Source organism: Salvia hispanica, chromosome 6 (assembly GCF_023119035.1).
Source record: "Salvia hispanica cultivar TCC Black 2014 chromosome 6, UniMelb_Shisp_WGS_1.0, whole genome shotgun sequence".
Classification (NCBI taxonomy): Eukaryota; Viridiplantae; Streptophyta; class Magnoliopsida; order Lamiales; family Lamiaceae; genus Salvia; species Salvia hispanica.
Window position 1 is genome coordinate 45465143 of NC_062970.1, and position 17376 is coordinate 45482518.

A 17376-nucleotide genomic window follows, 5' to 3' on the forward strand; every position below is an offset into this window, starting at 1 on the left:
CTGACAATCTTCGGGGAGTAGGGCTTCGAAGGGTACTACTCACCGAAAACGCTTATCACGCCCCCACAGAACTCCTTGAGACATTTCAGGAGCTGTCGAGCACCACCGATGTGGAGGTACTCATCCCACATGTCTGCCGCGCCTCTCGTAGGCCAGCTGCTAGATTGCCGCGAGTGCACTTTTGGATAGGGGTGTGGCCGTGTCTGCCAGCCACCCATCGTGCCTGAAGCGGAAACACATATATTGACGCTCCCAATGCCTCCAACGTATGCGCATAAACAACTCCCTGCGTTTCAAACGCCGCCGGAACATGTTGGCGGGAAACCGCGGGTACTGCTGCAAAGTAGTCCTCGTACGGCCGCGTGATGTGCGGCTACGTGATCCCCGATCAATCAACTGGCTCGGTGGTGGACAAGCCCCAGGTGGAGGAGGGCGAGGTATCGCCTGCCGTGTTCCACCATACGCATGTACCGCTCCATCCCGCGGTTCATGTAGGCCTCCATAGCCTCGTTCATCCTCTGCAGTTCGTACTCCTCGGGATCCCCACTACTACCGCTACTGCTACTACCCAGCGTGATCCATCGCTCGATGATGCTCTTGAACAAAAGTTAGAGAGAGAAAAAACTCGTTAAAACAAGTGGTGCAAATGAAAATGAAACGAAAATCGCGTTTATATAGGTTTTAAAAAAAAAAAAATCGGAAAACACCGTGGTCGATCGGGCCTACTGCAATGTGGTAGCCGATCGACGAGCGGATCGGCTAGCGGCAAGCGATCGGCCGGCCCATGCCGATGCGCTCGCCGATTTCGCGCTGGCCGGTCGCAATGGTTCGGCTAGCCGATCGGCTAAGCGACGAATAAAACTGGCGCTTGCTCCACTCTTCACAAACATAAGTAATGGGTCCACCATCATATGTTTGTGAGGAGTGGAGCAGAAGATGGTGTAAGAAAAGAATTATGTGATCCGGACTGCTCTCTACATTCCACTGTATCATTCTCATTCATATTTTATGGCCCACTAAATTAAACCCACCAATTCTGTGGGCCGAATTACAATTTTGTGGCCCAATTACAATTTGTTCGTACGAGTTGTGCCCTAATTCTTCCCCAATTCTCACGTCGCTCATTCTCAAATTCTCGCTCCGCCTGCTCCGCCGCCGGTCTCTCGCTGCGCCACCGCTCCTCCTCGTCTCTTCGCCTCTTATAATCAAGTCAGTCTGCTATCCACAAGAGTTAACTGATAAAATTTCTTTTGCAATTTGGAATATTTGATGATTTTGATTTCGTACAGATTTAGGTCTTTTGAATTTGATTCCCTAGCTTTGCACGCATGTTACTGATAGGGTTGAATAAATATGAATTCATTGCACCAGCATTAATCATAATCAAGGATGTAGCTTATTCTGATATCATCGCCTGCAACTTGTTAATATCTAATTGAACACACTGACTGCTAATCAAGGATGTAATTTTTGGAGTTAGTAATTGCTGAATTAGGTTGATGAATCAATTACAGATTGTGTTATGTTGCTAAATTTATATGCAAGTTGTAAAATTAGTAAGCATTATGCCCAAATAATGGCAAGTGAGAAAGGCTTTGTAGTTTAAAAATGAGGATCTGGTATTGAATTCTGGGAGGGAAAGAGAGAGTGAAGAGTGCAACCAATAAAGAATGATTTCAGGCTTGATGAGAGCAAGATGATAGGTATTTGTTTGATAGTTTTGTAAATACTTGATTTTTCATTGTATTACTCCATAGGGCGGCGGTGAATGAATTGCAGCGGAAGAAGAAAGATGAGTGCAGAACTGGTGGCAGATGACCAGTGTAAACCTTTCTCACAGCATAAGGTTTTTCTTTTTCATTTATATGTTATTTTTTTCAAGGATTATCTTAAGTTCTTTAAAACCGATGTATAAACCTTCATATTTGAATTGTTCTTTTATGAAGGATGATCTGTATCTACCGCAAGAATTATGCAAAGATATCCTAAGCAGACTTCCGATCAGAAGTATTTTGAGGTTTAAGTGCGTTTACAAACCATGGCGCAATCTGATAGAAGGGGGTGAGTTTGCGACGTCGTATACTGTGAAACCATGCTTGGCTTTCAATTATGGTATGGGGTACGGAGTGTGTGATGAGACCTTCCAGCCACTTCTCCGATTCAACTTCCCTCGATGCGATAAAGGTTCACGTCGTGCTGTAATTAATTCAGCTAATGGTTTGCTCTTGGTGAGGAATGGATGCAATACTATTCTCTCTGTATGCAATCCAATGACTTGTGAGTGTATCGAGCTTCCTCCTCTGATGACACTTATGAATAGTGAGTATCGTAACGGTAGAGGAGTGATACTCGGATTTGGAGTGAGCAAATTAAGTGGACAATATAAGATTGTATCGATTAGTGAATATTCTAGGGCATCAAGGTCATCCTATTGCGAGATATACACCCTAGAAAGCGGAGGAGGGTTGTGGAGAAGCATCACAACACCAGCAGTAGGTAGCCTTATACCAGGCCTTGGTATTGCTGCATTTTTAAACGGAAATCTTCATTGGATGGCATCTGGTTCCAAGGAATCCGGATATGGGGGATATAATTCTGAGGAGAATCTCTTGGTTTGTCGTTGCTTTGATCTTGAAACGGAGATCTTTACTAGTTTTTCTCTTCCTCATGTTGATAATGCCGGGGACAGAGATTTGGCATTTGTAGGTCGACAATATGGTCTATGTGTATTGGAGGACCAGCTATGCTTCTGCGGTATTTTGCAGGCTAATCGTGTTGATATTTGGTGTATGGAAGACTATGGAGACGACAAATCTTGGATAAAGAAATACGCCTTCCTCCAAACAGCGGATATACTTGGACCTGTTCTCCCGCTCAAAGTTTTGGCAAACGATGATTTGTTGTTCGCAGTGCATTCGAAAAATCAACTATTTATCTACTCCAAAAATGCTCAAACTGTGACAGGTGGTCTTCTTAAACCATTTTTATGTCGTTCTTCCTATGTTGCCATTTATACCCCAAATTTTCTTTCCCTCAAAGCCATGGGCATTCATAATGTTCAAGCATTGAGTTTTGATTAGGCTATAAATATGTCTGTATCAAAGATTCTTGTAATATTCTATTTTGTCTATTAGGTCCTTAATGTTTCTACTTTTATCTCGTTAGATCATTTGATCATATTTATGCTGCTCCATCCCTGCTATAAATTCAACACATTTTGTTGTAATGGGGGAGTGTCCACTAAGGGATCTTGACCACTAAAGTAGTCTCAAGTATGTCTAATAAAAAATTGAAATTATTAATTTGGTAAAATTATGCAACTGATATAAAATTGTACTCCCTCCGTCCGCAAAATGTTGTCCGTGTTTGACTTGGCACGAGTTTTAAGAAATGTGAAGAAAAATGAGAATACATGCCCTATATTTATATTAGTTTTATAATAGAATGTGAGTGTAATGAGTTAGTACTCCCTCCGTCCCACAAAAGATGTCACACTTGTGTGACGACACGGGATTTTAGGAGTTTTGTTTTGTATGTTAAATGGAGAGAGAAAATATAATTTTTATATTTATGTGAGAGAACTTTTTCCAAAAAGGGAAATGTGACATCTTTTGTGAGACAAACTAAAAAGGAAAGTATGACATCTTTTGTGGGACGGAGGGAGTAGAAAATATGGTCTGTTTACCAAAAATAAAAAGAAAAGAAAAGCAAAGTGGACAATATTTTACGGACGGACCAAATTGACAAAACTGGACCACATTTTAAAGACGGAGGGAGTAATTTAGTTTTAAATTCTTTGTTTGATAAGTAAAAAACTAATCAAAAATTGACATAACTGTTAGAAATGAATATTTTTTAATTAGTACTCCGTATTCATCATGTAACTATATTATTTGTCACATATATAAAGATAATTGTGATTAAAAATACAAAATGAGATCTATTTACAGGAACATACTAGGGGCGGACACTACCCTAGACCCTAGTGTATTACAACTACGAACCATGGACCACTAGATCTCGAAATCAATGGACTTGATTAGCAATACACAGACCTTGAAAACTTAAATACATGAAATATAACACAATAAAAATTATTTTTAAATTAAAATACAATAACACAAATGCAATAATATGGTCTTTGGCCAATAATTCGACAAATATAATTTTTTTACTAGCATAATTTGAGTAGTAATATGATTTTTAAGGGGACAAGTTTAATATTACAGCAAATTCTTTATTTTAAAATTTCAAAATAATGTACGTAATTACTTCCAAAATTATAAGAGGATTACTTTAATAGGAGTAGTCAGTTAATTATGATTAGAATTAATTAGAAGCATAGTTTTTCCAATAATGAAAATATTATAAGTACTCTAAATACGATATTCATCTCGATTAGAAATATACATTACATGATTCACAACATTTTCCGGTTAGAATAGGATTAATCAGAAATAAACAAATTAAAAAAACTTAAAGTGAAGGAAGATTTTTTAAGAAATTAGTCTTAATCGAATGCTTCATTAAGGAAAGAATATACACGCATGCATATAACATGATCTTCGGCCAATAATTCAACAAACAAATATTTTACTACTTACATAATTGGAGTAGAAAGATATTTTGAGGGTACAAAGTTTGGCATCATTGTAAATTATTTATTTTAAAATATCAAAATAATACACGTAAGAGAATTAATTTAATAGGAGTGATCAGCTCTAAATATAATTAAAAGAATATTTTGTCCAATATTAATAAATTATGAAAATATTATAAGAACTCTAAATACGATCATATCGATTAGAAATATACTTAAAATAGGATTAATCGCTTATAGATTGATATAAAAATTGATTTTGGTAAAATGTAGTTTTGTAAATTCTTGATTTTTAAATGTACAAAATTGTGGCGGACGACCAATTGAAACCATTCTCAGAGGCCGAGGTTTTTTATTTATTTATTTATATATTATTTTTTCAAGAATTATCTTAAGTTATAGTAACACTTAATATTTGAATTATTCTTTTATGAAGGATGATTTGTATGTACCGAGGAGTGTTATATTGCCAACTCAATGCTTAATTGCTAATTACAACTCAATAATAGCCATTAGATATTCAAATTAAAGGCCTAGATCATCAACTACAAAATGTCAATACGATAAAAAAAAACGTCAATAAGGCTATAGGATTAATTCCAATAAAAATCAATAGGGGTATTAATGTCAAGTTAGTTATAACTAACTTTTAAAAGAAATCCCAAAACTTTAAATTCATATAACATATATCAAATTAAAGATAATTTTATAAGGATTCCAACGATATACTACATGCATATGTTCCGACGTCAAAATTTGAAAAAAAAATCTAGAATTTTCGTATTTTTCGTACACAGGTTAATGTCAATGCAGCTAAGATAATATGTCACTATAAAGCATATACAATGTCAATCCTAAATTTGTGTTGACATTCTCAAAGCATTGTGTTGATATTTTCGAAACACTATATTGACATTTTCATCCAAAACCATAATTTGGCGGTTTTTTTTTTATCTTTTTCGATTTAATTAATAAAAACGAAATTACACGTGGCAAATTGTAGACCACACGTTTTTTAAAATCATGTGGCCTTAAATTAGTTATAGTTAGCAATTAAATGATAGTTAGCAATTGATCACTCCCTCGCAAGAAATATGCAAAGATATCCTAAGCAGACTTCCGATTAGAAGTATTTTGGGGTTTAAGTGCGTTTACAAACCATGGGGCGATCTGATAGAAGGGGGTGACTTTGTGACGTCGTATACTCCAAAACCATGCCTGGCTTTCAGTTATGATTTAGGGTATGCAATCTGCGACGAGACCTTCCAGCCACTCCTTCGATTCAACTTTCCTCGCAACAAAGATTCACGTCGCACTGTAATTACTTCAGCTAATGGTTTGCTTTTGGTGAGGAATGGATGTGATAATGTTCTCTCGGTATGCTATCCAATGACTCATGAGTGTATCGAGCTCCCTCCTCTAAACGAACTAATTTCTCATCGTGTAGAGAGACTCATGCATAGTGAGTATAAAAACGGTAGAGGAGTGGTACTTGGATTTGAAATAAGCAAATTAAGTGGACAATATAAGATTTTATGTGTTAGTGATGAATATAGGTCATGCTATTGCGAGATATACACCCTAGAAAGAGGAGGAGGGTTGTGGAGAAGCATCGCAACACAACCACCAGGTAGACTAATACCGCGCCTTGAAATTGCTGCATTTTTTAACGGAAATCTTCACTGGTTGGTATCTTTTTCCACGAAATTCATTTTTGAGGAATTTGATTCTGAGGGGAATCCCTTTGTTTGTCGTTGCTTTAATCTTGAAACTGAGAGGTTTACTAGGTTTTCTCTTCCTTATGGTGATTATGTTGGCGAAGAAAATTTGGCATTTTTAGATCAACAATATTGGCTATATATCTATATTGGAGGACCAGCTATGCTTCTGCGGTATTTTGCAGTCTAATCATATTGTTATTTGGTGTATGGACGACTATGGAGACGACGAATCTTGGATAAAGAAATATACCTTCGACCAACCACCAGATATATATGGACCTGTTTTCCCGCTCAAAGTTTTTGCAAACGATGATTTGTTGTTTGCAGTTCAAAATCAACTATTTATATACTCCAAAAATACTCAAGCTGTGACAGTCACAGATGGTCTTCTTAAACCATTGTTATGTCTTTCTTCCTATATTACTATTTAGGGATATTGGTACATAAAATCATGAACTTTACTCAAATTTTGGTATTTTCCATGAACTTTAAAATTGGTCTAAAAAATCACAAACTTTATACTTTGTTTGTTATTTCCCATGGCAGCATAAATAAGAAATCTCTGGCAAAAATCTTATTCTACGTGGAATGTTTATAATATTTTAGATTACTTTTAAAGTTCGTGACAAGTAGGATAAAGACTATATGGAAAATCATGTTGATTTAGTAGTGATAAATAGGATAAAAAATACACGGAAGTTGGTTGGATATGGTGATTGAGCCGCCATGGGAAATAACAAACAAAATGTAAAGTTTGTGATTTTATAAGCCAATTTTAAAGTTCATGGGAAATACCAAAAATTGAGCAAAGTTTATGATTTTAGAGACCAATATCCCTACTATTTATACCCCAAATTTTATTTCGCTCAAAACTATGGGCTTTCATAATGTTAAAGCATTGACTTATGATTAGGCTAAACATATCTGAACCATTAATAGATTATTGTAATATTTTTTATAATAGATCCTTACATGTTTTTAGTTTTATTTCATTCGAATCTTTATTTATAAAATTATTAACATTTCCTTTATTTATAATGCAGTATTAGATTAAAATTGCTCCTCCATTCCATTTCCGGCTATAAACTCAACATATTTTGTATAGATTAAAACCCAACAATTGTATTCAACAAAAGAAAATTTTATTACTTACATAAGTATTAGAGTAGAAGGATGATTTTTTAGAGGAAAAGTTTGGCATCGGAAATTTTTTATTTTAAAATTTAAAATGCTATAATACGTAATATATTCCATAATTATAAAATTATTAATCTAATAGGATTATTCAGTTTTAAATAGAATTAGAAAAACAGTTTTTTTCCAATATTAATGGATTATGATTTACAACGTTTTCTCTTTAGGATACAACTGAGCTGCTAATATACTTTTTGTATGCAATTCAGTTACTCGTGAATATGTTTGTTTTCCGCTTTTGTTTACCTATGCCATAGGTTGATAATTGGATTTGGAGTAAGCTGGGCAGTATAAGATTTTAAATGTTGAAGTAGTTTTCGGGTCATATTATCATATGTAGACGCTAGGGGGAGGAGGGTCGATGGAGAAACATCTCTGATTTTGAGGAGAAATCATGGTTTACTGCTTTGATCTTGATACCGAGCTTTTTATCAATTTTTTCTACTACTTTGCGTCTATGATAGTAGCACACATTGCTAATATCGACTTTGTATTTTGGAGGGCTGACAATGTTTATACGATTATTTATGTGATTACATTACTAGTGTTGTTATATGGTGAATGAATAATTGCGGAGATGATAATTCTTTGGTAAAAGAATATATCTTCCACCTACTACAAGATACCGATGGACAAATTTTTCCCTCAAAGTTTTGGACAATGGCGACTTGTAGCACAATGAATTTGCGATGATGTCGCCTATTCATCTACTCCAAAAGGAACAAAGATGTCATGTCACTTAGTCATCTTCATCTATTTACACCTCCATTTATTTCAATATCTCTACTTATATTCAAAGCTTTCTTACGCTAAAATATGTGGAATTCATTCACTTTCACATTTTATTATAAAATTAATATATAAACTAGTATGATCTACGCTACACAAAATTTTTTTGGCCCACTTTTCATTACATTTTTTTAAAATTCGTCTTGAATCAAATGGTGACAAATTTTGGAGAATGGAGTAATATACCGTGACTCGAAAGGAATCACCTCATGCATTGTTACATTTCATAATACACCATTAAAAAAATTGACAAATGAATCTTATTTTATGGAAAGTAAAGTTGTTTCCAATATAACATTTCCACTTAAGTAAAGAAATTTAAACTACACTAAATATAAAAAAACGTATATATTTAAATCAATTTCAGTTAATTATGCTTAATTTTAATAATAAAAAAAGTAATGTTGGATCACATTTTATAGAAAGAAAAGTTATTTCAAATAATTTTTCTTGCACTTCGTTTCTACGCATCTTAGGTTTCACTAATTCTCAACATATTTTAATAACTAATCTTGTTTCTTTTCAAAAGTTATCTCCTCATAATTTTGTTAGCTGCTATATCAATAATATATATGTCTATTAATTTTTATGTATTTTATACTAAAAAAACATCGCAATTAGTATTAGCAACATTAGTCCATACATTAGTAACTTTTGTATCATGAAATAAGTACAAATATAGCAGGAATATAAAAATCAAAATCAAAATATCATAAAAAGAAAAATTATTGGAAAAACTTCAAGTAACAAGAAAGAAAATAGTAGTACTAAGAAGTAGGAAAATATTTAATATACAAAATTTTAAAGGTTCATAATTTATTTATTATAAACATAGCTTCTGCATATAATATGCTTGTATCAAAAGATCATGTTTGAGTTCTAGAAAAAACACAATATCAAGATAATAAAATTGATTGAAATTAATTTGTTTTGTTTATTAAAATTAAGCATAATTAACTGAAATTGATTTCAATAAATACGTTTTTTTGATATTGGAAATAACTTTTCTTTCCATAAAATAAGATCCATTTGTCAATTTTTTAATAGTGTACTATGAAATGTAGTATACAATGCATGAGGTGATCCCTTCCGGAATACGATCCATTTGTCAAATTTTTAATAGTGTATTATGAAATGTACTGTATACAGTGCATGAGGTGATCCCTTCCAATAATGACTTCCTTTGTTATAATATGATTAATTTAATAGGATTGATCAGTTATAAATAGAATTACAAGAATAATTTATTTTCCAAATAAATGGATTATAAAAATATTTTAAGAACTCCAAAATACAATCAAACCGATTAAATTTACTTAACATTATTTACATGATTGCATCGTTTCCCGATTAGAATAGGATAAATCGGTTATTAATATATTATAAAAAAACATTTGGTAAAAGTGATGGAATATATATGTTAAAAGAACGGAGCTGAAGAAACAATTACTCACACACACACTGGATTTGATTGAATGTGGAAGAAGATGAATTTGGGAGAATTGGGAATTGTATTTCTAATCGGGAGAAAAAGTGTTAGATGTTACAATTACTAACTGTAGCTCAAAAACAAGTATTTATACTCAGCTACTAAAATCTAATCGTACGACTGAGAAACAATCTATCATAGAAGTCTTCATCGCACGGCTGCCGTAGCTTCTCGGGCTCAAAGCGTTTTGAGATGTTGTTCCACATTGACTTGAGCTAATTCAACATTCACCTTTCACAAATCTCCACCATGAATGATCAATTGAGCTCAGACACTTCTGCTACACAATCCCACAAGTTTCATGCACAAATCAAAATTTTCTTTCGACAATGGCTTTGTGAGCATGTCCGCTGGATTTTCTGAGGTGTGAATCTTGAACACTTTAACTCGGCCATTCTCAATCTCCTCCCTCATGAAATGCAGTCTCACATCGATGTGTTTGCTCCTCTCGTGAAACACTTGATTCTTGGCCAAGCAGATAGCTCCATTACTATCACAACCAATACCCACGGCTCTTTGCTCCACCCCAAAATCTGTAGCCAATCCCTTCAGCCAAAAGCTCTCTTTTATTGCAGATGTCAAGGCTATGTACTCGGCCTCTATTGTAGATAAAGCCACAACGTTTTGCAAACCAGATTTCTAGCTCACCGCAGCCCCAAACATTGTAAATATATAGCCTGTTTGTGACTTTCGGTTATCTATGTTCCCTGCATAATCATTGTTGCAATATCCTACTATGGCATCACCCTCATAATCCCGGTCTCCAGCAAACAGAATGCCAAAATTGCCAGATCCCTTCAGATATCTCATCACCCATTTAAGAGCTAGCCAATGTTGTTTTCCATAGTCTGCCATGAAACGACTTGTGACACTAATTGCCTGTGCTACATCAGGCCTTGTGCTGATCATGGCATACATTATGCTGCCCACTATGTTAGCATAAGGTATAGCCTGCATCTCCCTCCTTTCAATCTCATTCTTGGGCCTTTGATCAGATGATAGCTTCAAATGAATAGCCAGTGGAGTTGATGTCTCTTTGGTATCCTCCATTCTGAATCTCCTGATCATCCTAGCAATATAGTCAGATTGACTCAACCAGATTGATTTCTGCTTTCTATCTCTGAATATATTCATGCCCAAGATCCTCTTTGCACTGCCCAAGTCTTTCATGTCAAAAGCAGAACCTAGATCATCTTTCACCTTTTGAATTTCTTCCTCACAAGCCCCTGCTAGCAATATATCTTCCACATACAATAGTAAGTAGGCTACTGGAATACCCTTCCTCTTTATGATCTACAGAAACCAGACTTGAACACACGATCATCAATTTTTTTGTGCCATTGCCTAATAGCTTGTTTTAACCCATATATGCTCTCCTTCAATAAGCACACCTTATCCTCATCCCCTGGTCTGACAAAACCCTCGGGCTGATGCATATAAATCGTTTCTTCTAAGTCTCCATGCAAAAAAGCTGTTTTCACATCCAATTGCTCTAATTCCCAGTCCATCCTAGCTACCATTGCCAGCAGTACTCTTATGGAAGCATGCTTGACTACTGGAGAAAAAACTTCATTGTAGTCAACACCTTGTTCTTGTGTGAACCCTCTTGCTACCAACCTAGCTTTGAACCTGATCAATTCATTGTCAGCAGATTCGATCATCTTCTTGAAGATCCACTTGCAACTCACTATCTTTCTGCCTTCAACTTTATCAACAAGAATCCAGGTCCCATTCTTGATTAATGAATCTATCTTATCAATCATGGCCTTCAACCAGCTATCTCTTTCCTTACTTTCCATTGCTGCTTTGTAGGAGTTAGGCTCAGAGAATTCAATTTCCTCAGCCACACAAAGTGCAAAATATATCATTTCAGAATCTGCATACCTTGTTGGTGGCCTGCTGACTCTATCCCGGGCTAGCTGATAGTCACTGAGATCCTCATGTTCCTCAACCGGTTCTTCTATTTCAGAACTCACTTCATTACCTGGTTCATGTACCATCTCTTCCTCCACCACAATCTCAAAATCAGACTTTTCTTCTGACACCATAAACTTCTGCATATCATGCTTCTGACTTTCAGGTTTCCGTTTTAAAGGCATAACTGTCTCATCAAACAATACATCCCTACTGAGAATGATCTTGTGATTATTGGGCTCCAAACACTAGAGCCTGTACCCCTTCACCCTACTCTGGTAGCCCAACAGTACACACCTTAGGGCCCTAGCATCAAGCTTACTTTGCTTCACATGTGAAAAGGCTATGCATCCAAAAGTTCTAAGCTGGGAATAATCTCCATATTGACCATACCATCTCAAGTTTGGTGTGTCACCATCTATGCTAGATGAAGGGCACATATTCATCAATTTGACTGTTGTTGCAGCAGCCTCTGCCCGAAACGTTTCTCCATTCCAGAAGCAAACAACATAGCTCTAACTCTCTCCAGGATAGTTCTATTTGTTTTCTCTGCAACCTCATTTTGTTGTGGGTTCAAAGGAACAGTCCTATGACTCTTAATACCTCTATCATGGCAAAAACTTTCAAATACTTTAGACAAAAATTCAATCCCATTGTCAATCCTTAGACATCTCATTGTGCATCCCTCCTCTAACTCCACCATTTTACACCAATCCCTGAACTTCACAAAAGCCTCAGACTTCTCCTTTAAAATATACAACCAAGTTTTCCTAGAGTAGTCATCGATTATAGTCATGTAATACCTACCACCCCCAACTGGTGATGGCCCCCACAGATCGCTGTGGGCATAATCAAGTGGTGAGGCAGAGGTGTGTTTACCTTTAGGGAAGGGCATTTTCTTTGATTTTGCCAAAATGCATTCTTCACATTGAGCTTGGTTGGAGATGTCTTATACTGGGATCACCTCTTTCTTTGCTAACTCCTTGATGCTCCCAATTGTTGGATGCCCTAGTCTCATATGCCAAGTCTTTAATGACTCTGTCTTGACAGTATGAACTTCATCATATCCAGCCCTTATCACTGTGGCATTCAAGTAATACAGAGTTCCCTTTCTTTCACCCTTCATCAATACATTTCCATCCTTCTTGATCAAGATTTCACCACCACCAGACTCAAAAGTGCAGCCCTTTCTTTCAAGTAGGCCAAGGGATATCAAATTCCTTTTTACGTCGGGAATATACCTGACTTCAGTGATGGTTTTAACCGAGTTATCACACATCTTAAGCCTTATACTGCCAACCCCCCCCCCACCACCAATCCTACAAATTTGATTGTTACCAAGGACCACATAAAACCTGATGCTTCCCTTATCTCTTCAAACCAGTGAGCATTTGGGCACATGTGCAGGCTACAACCAGAGTCTAATATCCAAGAACTCCTATCACCCGCCTGCATTACATTCAGAATCTCTGGGGATTCATTTTCTTGAACACAATCAATTGTGTTCTTGCCCTGCGCTTGCTCACTTGCCTGCTTCCTCTTCTAAGCGAAGCAATCACGCTTCAAGTGTCCCGGCTTCTTACACAACAAGTGGCACGATCGAGTTTCCTTTTGATCACTGGAGCTCGACTTGAAAGCATCACGGTCTTTCTTGAAGCCCTTTTTACCTTTGAATATCTTGATATTCAGACTCTCAACACTGGAATGTTGCGTCTTATTTACCCCTTTTTGCATCTCTTTCGCTCTTAGGGCAGATTCCACCCCAGCCAATGCGATGGTACCTTCTCTTCCATACATAATCGCATCGCGCAGCTGATCGTACGATCTTGGCAAAGCATTCAGGAGTAGAATCACTTTGTCCTCATCGCTGATTGTGACATCTATATTTTCGAGGTCGTCTATCGCCTTATTGAAGTCCTCGAGCTGTTTGATCACTCCCTTCTCCTCTACAAACTTGTAGTGTAGACCCTCTGCTTCATCAGTAGGCAATTGGCCAAGGACTTCGTCATGTAAAGGCCTTCCAATTTCCGCATAATGCCAGCCGCCGTAGTTTCTTTGGCTATTTCCTGCAGTACCTTGTAGCCTAGACATAACACCACCATGCTATGCGCTTTCGCCAAGATCTCCTCTCGCTTCGCGGTGGCTTTTGCATCAAGAACCACTGGCTCTGCGTCATCTTCCTTCCCCTTGGTCTGCAGCACCTCTTAGAGACCTTGCTGAATCAACATAGCACGCATCTTCATACGCCATAGACCAAAATCGTTCTTGCCGGTGAATTTTTCCGCCTCAAAACGCGAGGCCATCGTTTCCCCAAATTTCGCCCTAGCTTTTCTTGAATCGATCGGTAATAGGCGATTCCCACACGGACGGCACCACTTGTTAAAAGAACGAAGCTGAAGAAACAATTACTCACACACACACTGGATTTGATTGAATGTGGAAGGAGATGAATTTGGGAGAATTGGGAATTGTATATCTAATCGGGAGAAAAAGTGTTAGCTAAGATGTTACAGTTACTAACTGAGTAACTGTAGCTCAAAAACAAGTATTTATACTCAGCTACTAAAATCTAATCGTACGACTAAGAAACAATCTATCATAGAAGTCTGCATCGCACGGCTGCCATAGCTTCTCGGGCTCAAAGCGTTTTGAGCTGTTGTTCCACATTGACTTGAGCTAATTCAGCATTCACCTTTCACAATATATTTAGAAACTAGGCCAAAATAATCTACGTAATTACTTCCAATATTATAAGAGGAGGGTTATCTTCTATTGCTTATAGCATCATAATCCAAAATTAAGACCAAATCTACACCCTTAGATTTTAAAATGAGTGGATGAGATTGAACCTTACGAATTTCAGTAAATAGTAGATAAAATATCAACAAAAGGGTAATATCGTTATTATGTTATCATATGATAATTTTCGTGAATTTTTTTTATATCAACATAGGTGGCGTTCGGTTGCCATGGCTAATAATCATGAAACTATCCATCTAGGATTAAGTTGTGGGATTATTTAAGTTGGAGGAGGGAGGCTATGACTAATTATCATGAGACTATCCCATCTAGGAGTAAGTTGTAGGATTCAATTTTATGAACCAAACATGATACATATTTAATCATGAGATTTAATCTTGGCAACCGAACACCCCCATAGTGTATTACAAATATCAACAATATGACATAAGAATATCAACACTAGTACAAGAAAATATCAACACATATTTATTGAGATTTTTACATGGTTTTATTGAGATTTTATATGCTTTATATTGAAATTGTTTGATGTATTTGTTGATAAAAATCTAGTTATCAACATTTATGAAAACTAAAATAAAAAATATCAAATTTCATCATCCGAACGTCGTCGGAACATATGCAATTGAGATCTCGTTGGAATCTTTATAAAATTATCTTTAATTTGATATATTTTTTGAAAAAAAATAATTTAAATCGAGAGAGTTACGTAAATTTAAAGTTTTAAGATTATTTCAATGAGAGAGAATTGACATTAATACCCTTTAATTTTATTTATTATTTTTTTTTAATTTAAAATATAATACATGTGATATTATTTCAACCATTAGAAGATTTGGTCTTAATTTGGAATTTGCTAATTAGTTAGCAATTGATCACTCTAAATATGATTATAAATATGATTATAAGTTAGAAGCATAGTTTTTCCAATATTATGGATAATGAAAATATTATAAGTACTCTAAATACGATCATATCGATTAGAAATATACTTTACATAATTCACAACATTTCCCGGTTAGAATAGGATTAACAAGAAATAAATAAATTTAAAAAATTGATTTGGTAAAAGTGAAGGAAGATTTTTTAAGAAATTAGTCTAAAATTAATCGAATGCTTCATTAAAAATGTAAGAATATATACGCATAAATATAATATGATCTTCGGCCAATAATTCAACAAATGAATATTTACTACTTACATAATTGGAGTAGAAAGATGTTTTTGAGGGTACAAAGTTTGGCATCATTGTAAATTATTTATTTTAAAATTTCAAAATAATACACGTAAGAGGATTAATTTAATAAGAGTAATCAGCTATAAATATAACTAAAAGAATATTTTGTCCAATATTAATAAAATATGAAAATATTATAAGACCTCTAAATACGATCATATCGATTAGAAATTTACCTTAAATAGGATTAATCGCTTATAAATTGATATAAAAATTGATTTGGTAAAATGTATTTTTGTAAATTCTTGATTTTTCCCTGTATTATTACTTAATTGCGGCGGAAGAAGAAGAAAGATGAGTGCAAATTTGGTGGTGGACGACCAATTGAAACCTTTCTCCGAGCTCGAGGTTTTTTTTTGTTCATTTATATATTATTTTTTCAAGAATTATCTCAAGTTGTTAAGCAATAGATAAACCTTCTTATTTTAATTATTATTTTATTTAGGATGATTTGAATTTATCGCAAGAAATATGCAAAGATATCCTAAGCAAACTTCCGATTAGAAGTACTTTGAGGTTTAAGTGTGTTTACAAACCATGGTGCGATTTGATAGAAGGGGGTGACTTTGCGACGTCGTATACTCCGAAACCATGCCTGGCTTTCAATTATGGTCTGGGGTATGCAATCTGCGACGAGACCTTTCAGCCACTTGTCCGATTCAACTTTCCTCGTCACAGTAAAGGTTCACGTCGTGCTGTAATTAATTCAGTTAATGGTTTGCTTTTGGTGAGGAATGGATGCGATAATGTTCTTTCCGTATGCAATCCAATGACTCGTGAGTGTGCCGAGCTCCCTCCTCTAAAGGAACTTTCTCATCGTCTAGGGACACTTAGGCGTCATGAGCGCGATCGCAATAGAGGAGTGGTGCTTGGATTTGGAGTAAGCAAATTAAGTGGACAATATAAGATTTTATGTATCACTGATGACTATAGGGCATGCAATTTGGAGATATATACCCTAGAAAGCGGAGGAGGGTTGTGGAGAAGGATTAATGCAACACGAGCATTAGGTAGCCTTATGCCACGCATTGATACTGCTGCATTTTTGAACGGAAATCTTCACTGGTTGACATCTGGTTCTAAAAAATCCAATTTTGTGGAATACAGTTCTGAGGAATCCGGTTCCGAAAAATCCAATTTCCAGGAATCTGGTTCTGAGGAATCCGGTTCCGAGGAATCTGGCTCTGAGGAATCCAGTTCTGAGAAATCCAATTCTAAGGAATCCGGTTATGAGGAATCCGGTTCTAAGGAATCCGGTCATGAGAAATCTAGTTCAAAGGGATATGATTATGAGGAATCCGGTCATGAGGAATCCGGTCATGAGGAATCCGGTTACGAGGAATCCGGTCATGAGGAATCCGGTTATGAGGAATCCGACCATGAGGAATCCGGTTATGAGGAATCCGACCATGAGGAATCCGGTTCTGAGGAATCCGGTCATGAGAAATCCAGTTCAAAGGGATATGATTATGAGGAATCCGGTTCTGAGGAATCCGGTTCTGAGGAATTCGACTATGAGGAATCTGGTTCTGAGGAATCCGGGCATGAGGAATCCGGTTCTGAGGAATTCGACTATGAGGAATCTGGTTCTGAGGAATCCGGGCATGAGGAATCCGGTTCTGAGGAATCCGGTTCTAAGGGATATGATTATGTGGAATATGGTCTTCAGGGA

The 17376-nt window shown here is 36.0% G+C and overlaps 1 protein-coding gene across 1 annotated transcript; it reads left to right on the forward strand.

The window, feature by feature from the left end:
* Positions 1-1082: 1082 nt before the first annotated feature.
* LOC125192399 (putative F-box protein At2g02030) lies at positions 1083-3156 on the forward strand. The gene is made up of 3 exons (XM_048089940.1): positions 1083-1209; positions 1758-1846; positions 1947-3156. Exons 2-3 carry the CDS (start codon positions 1769-1771, stop codon positions 3078-3080), a joined length of 1212 nt encoding a protein of 403 aa, XP_047945897.1. The 5' UTR covers positions 1083-1209; positions 1758-1768; the 3' UTR covers positions 3081-3156.
* Positions 3157-17376: the final 14220 nt, after the last annotated feature.

Coding starts and splice junctions, on each gene's coding strand:
- LOC125192399 (XM_048089940.1), top strand. CDS start 1,769: ATGAATTGCAGCGGAAGAAGAAAGATGAGTGCAGAACTGGTGGCAGAT. Junction 1,847..1,946: donor AACCTTTCTCACAGCATAAG/GTTTTTCTTTTT, acceptor TCTTTTATGAAG/GATGATCTGTATCTACCGCA.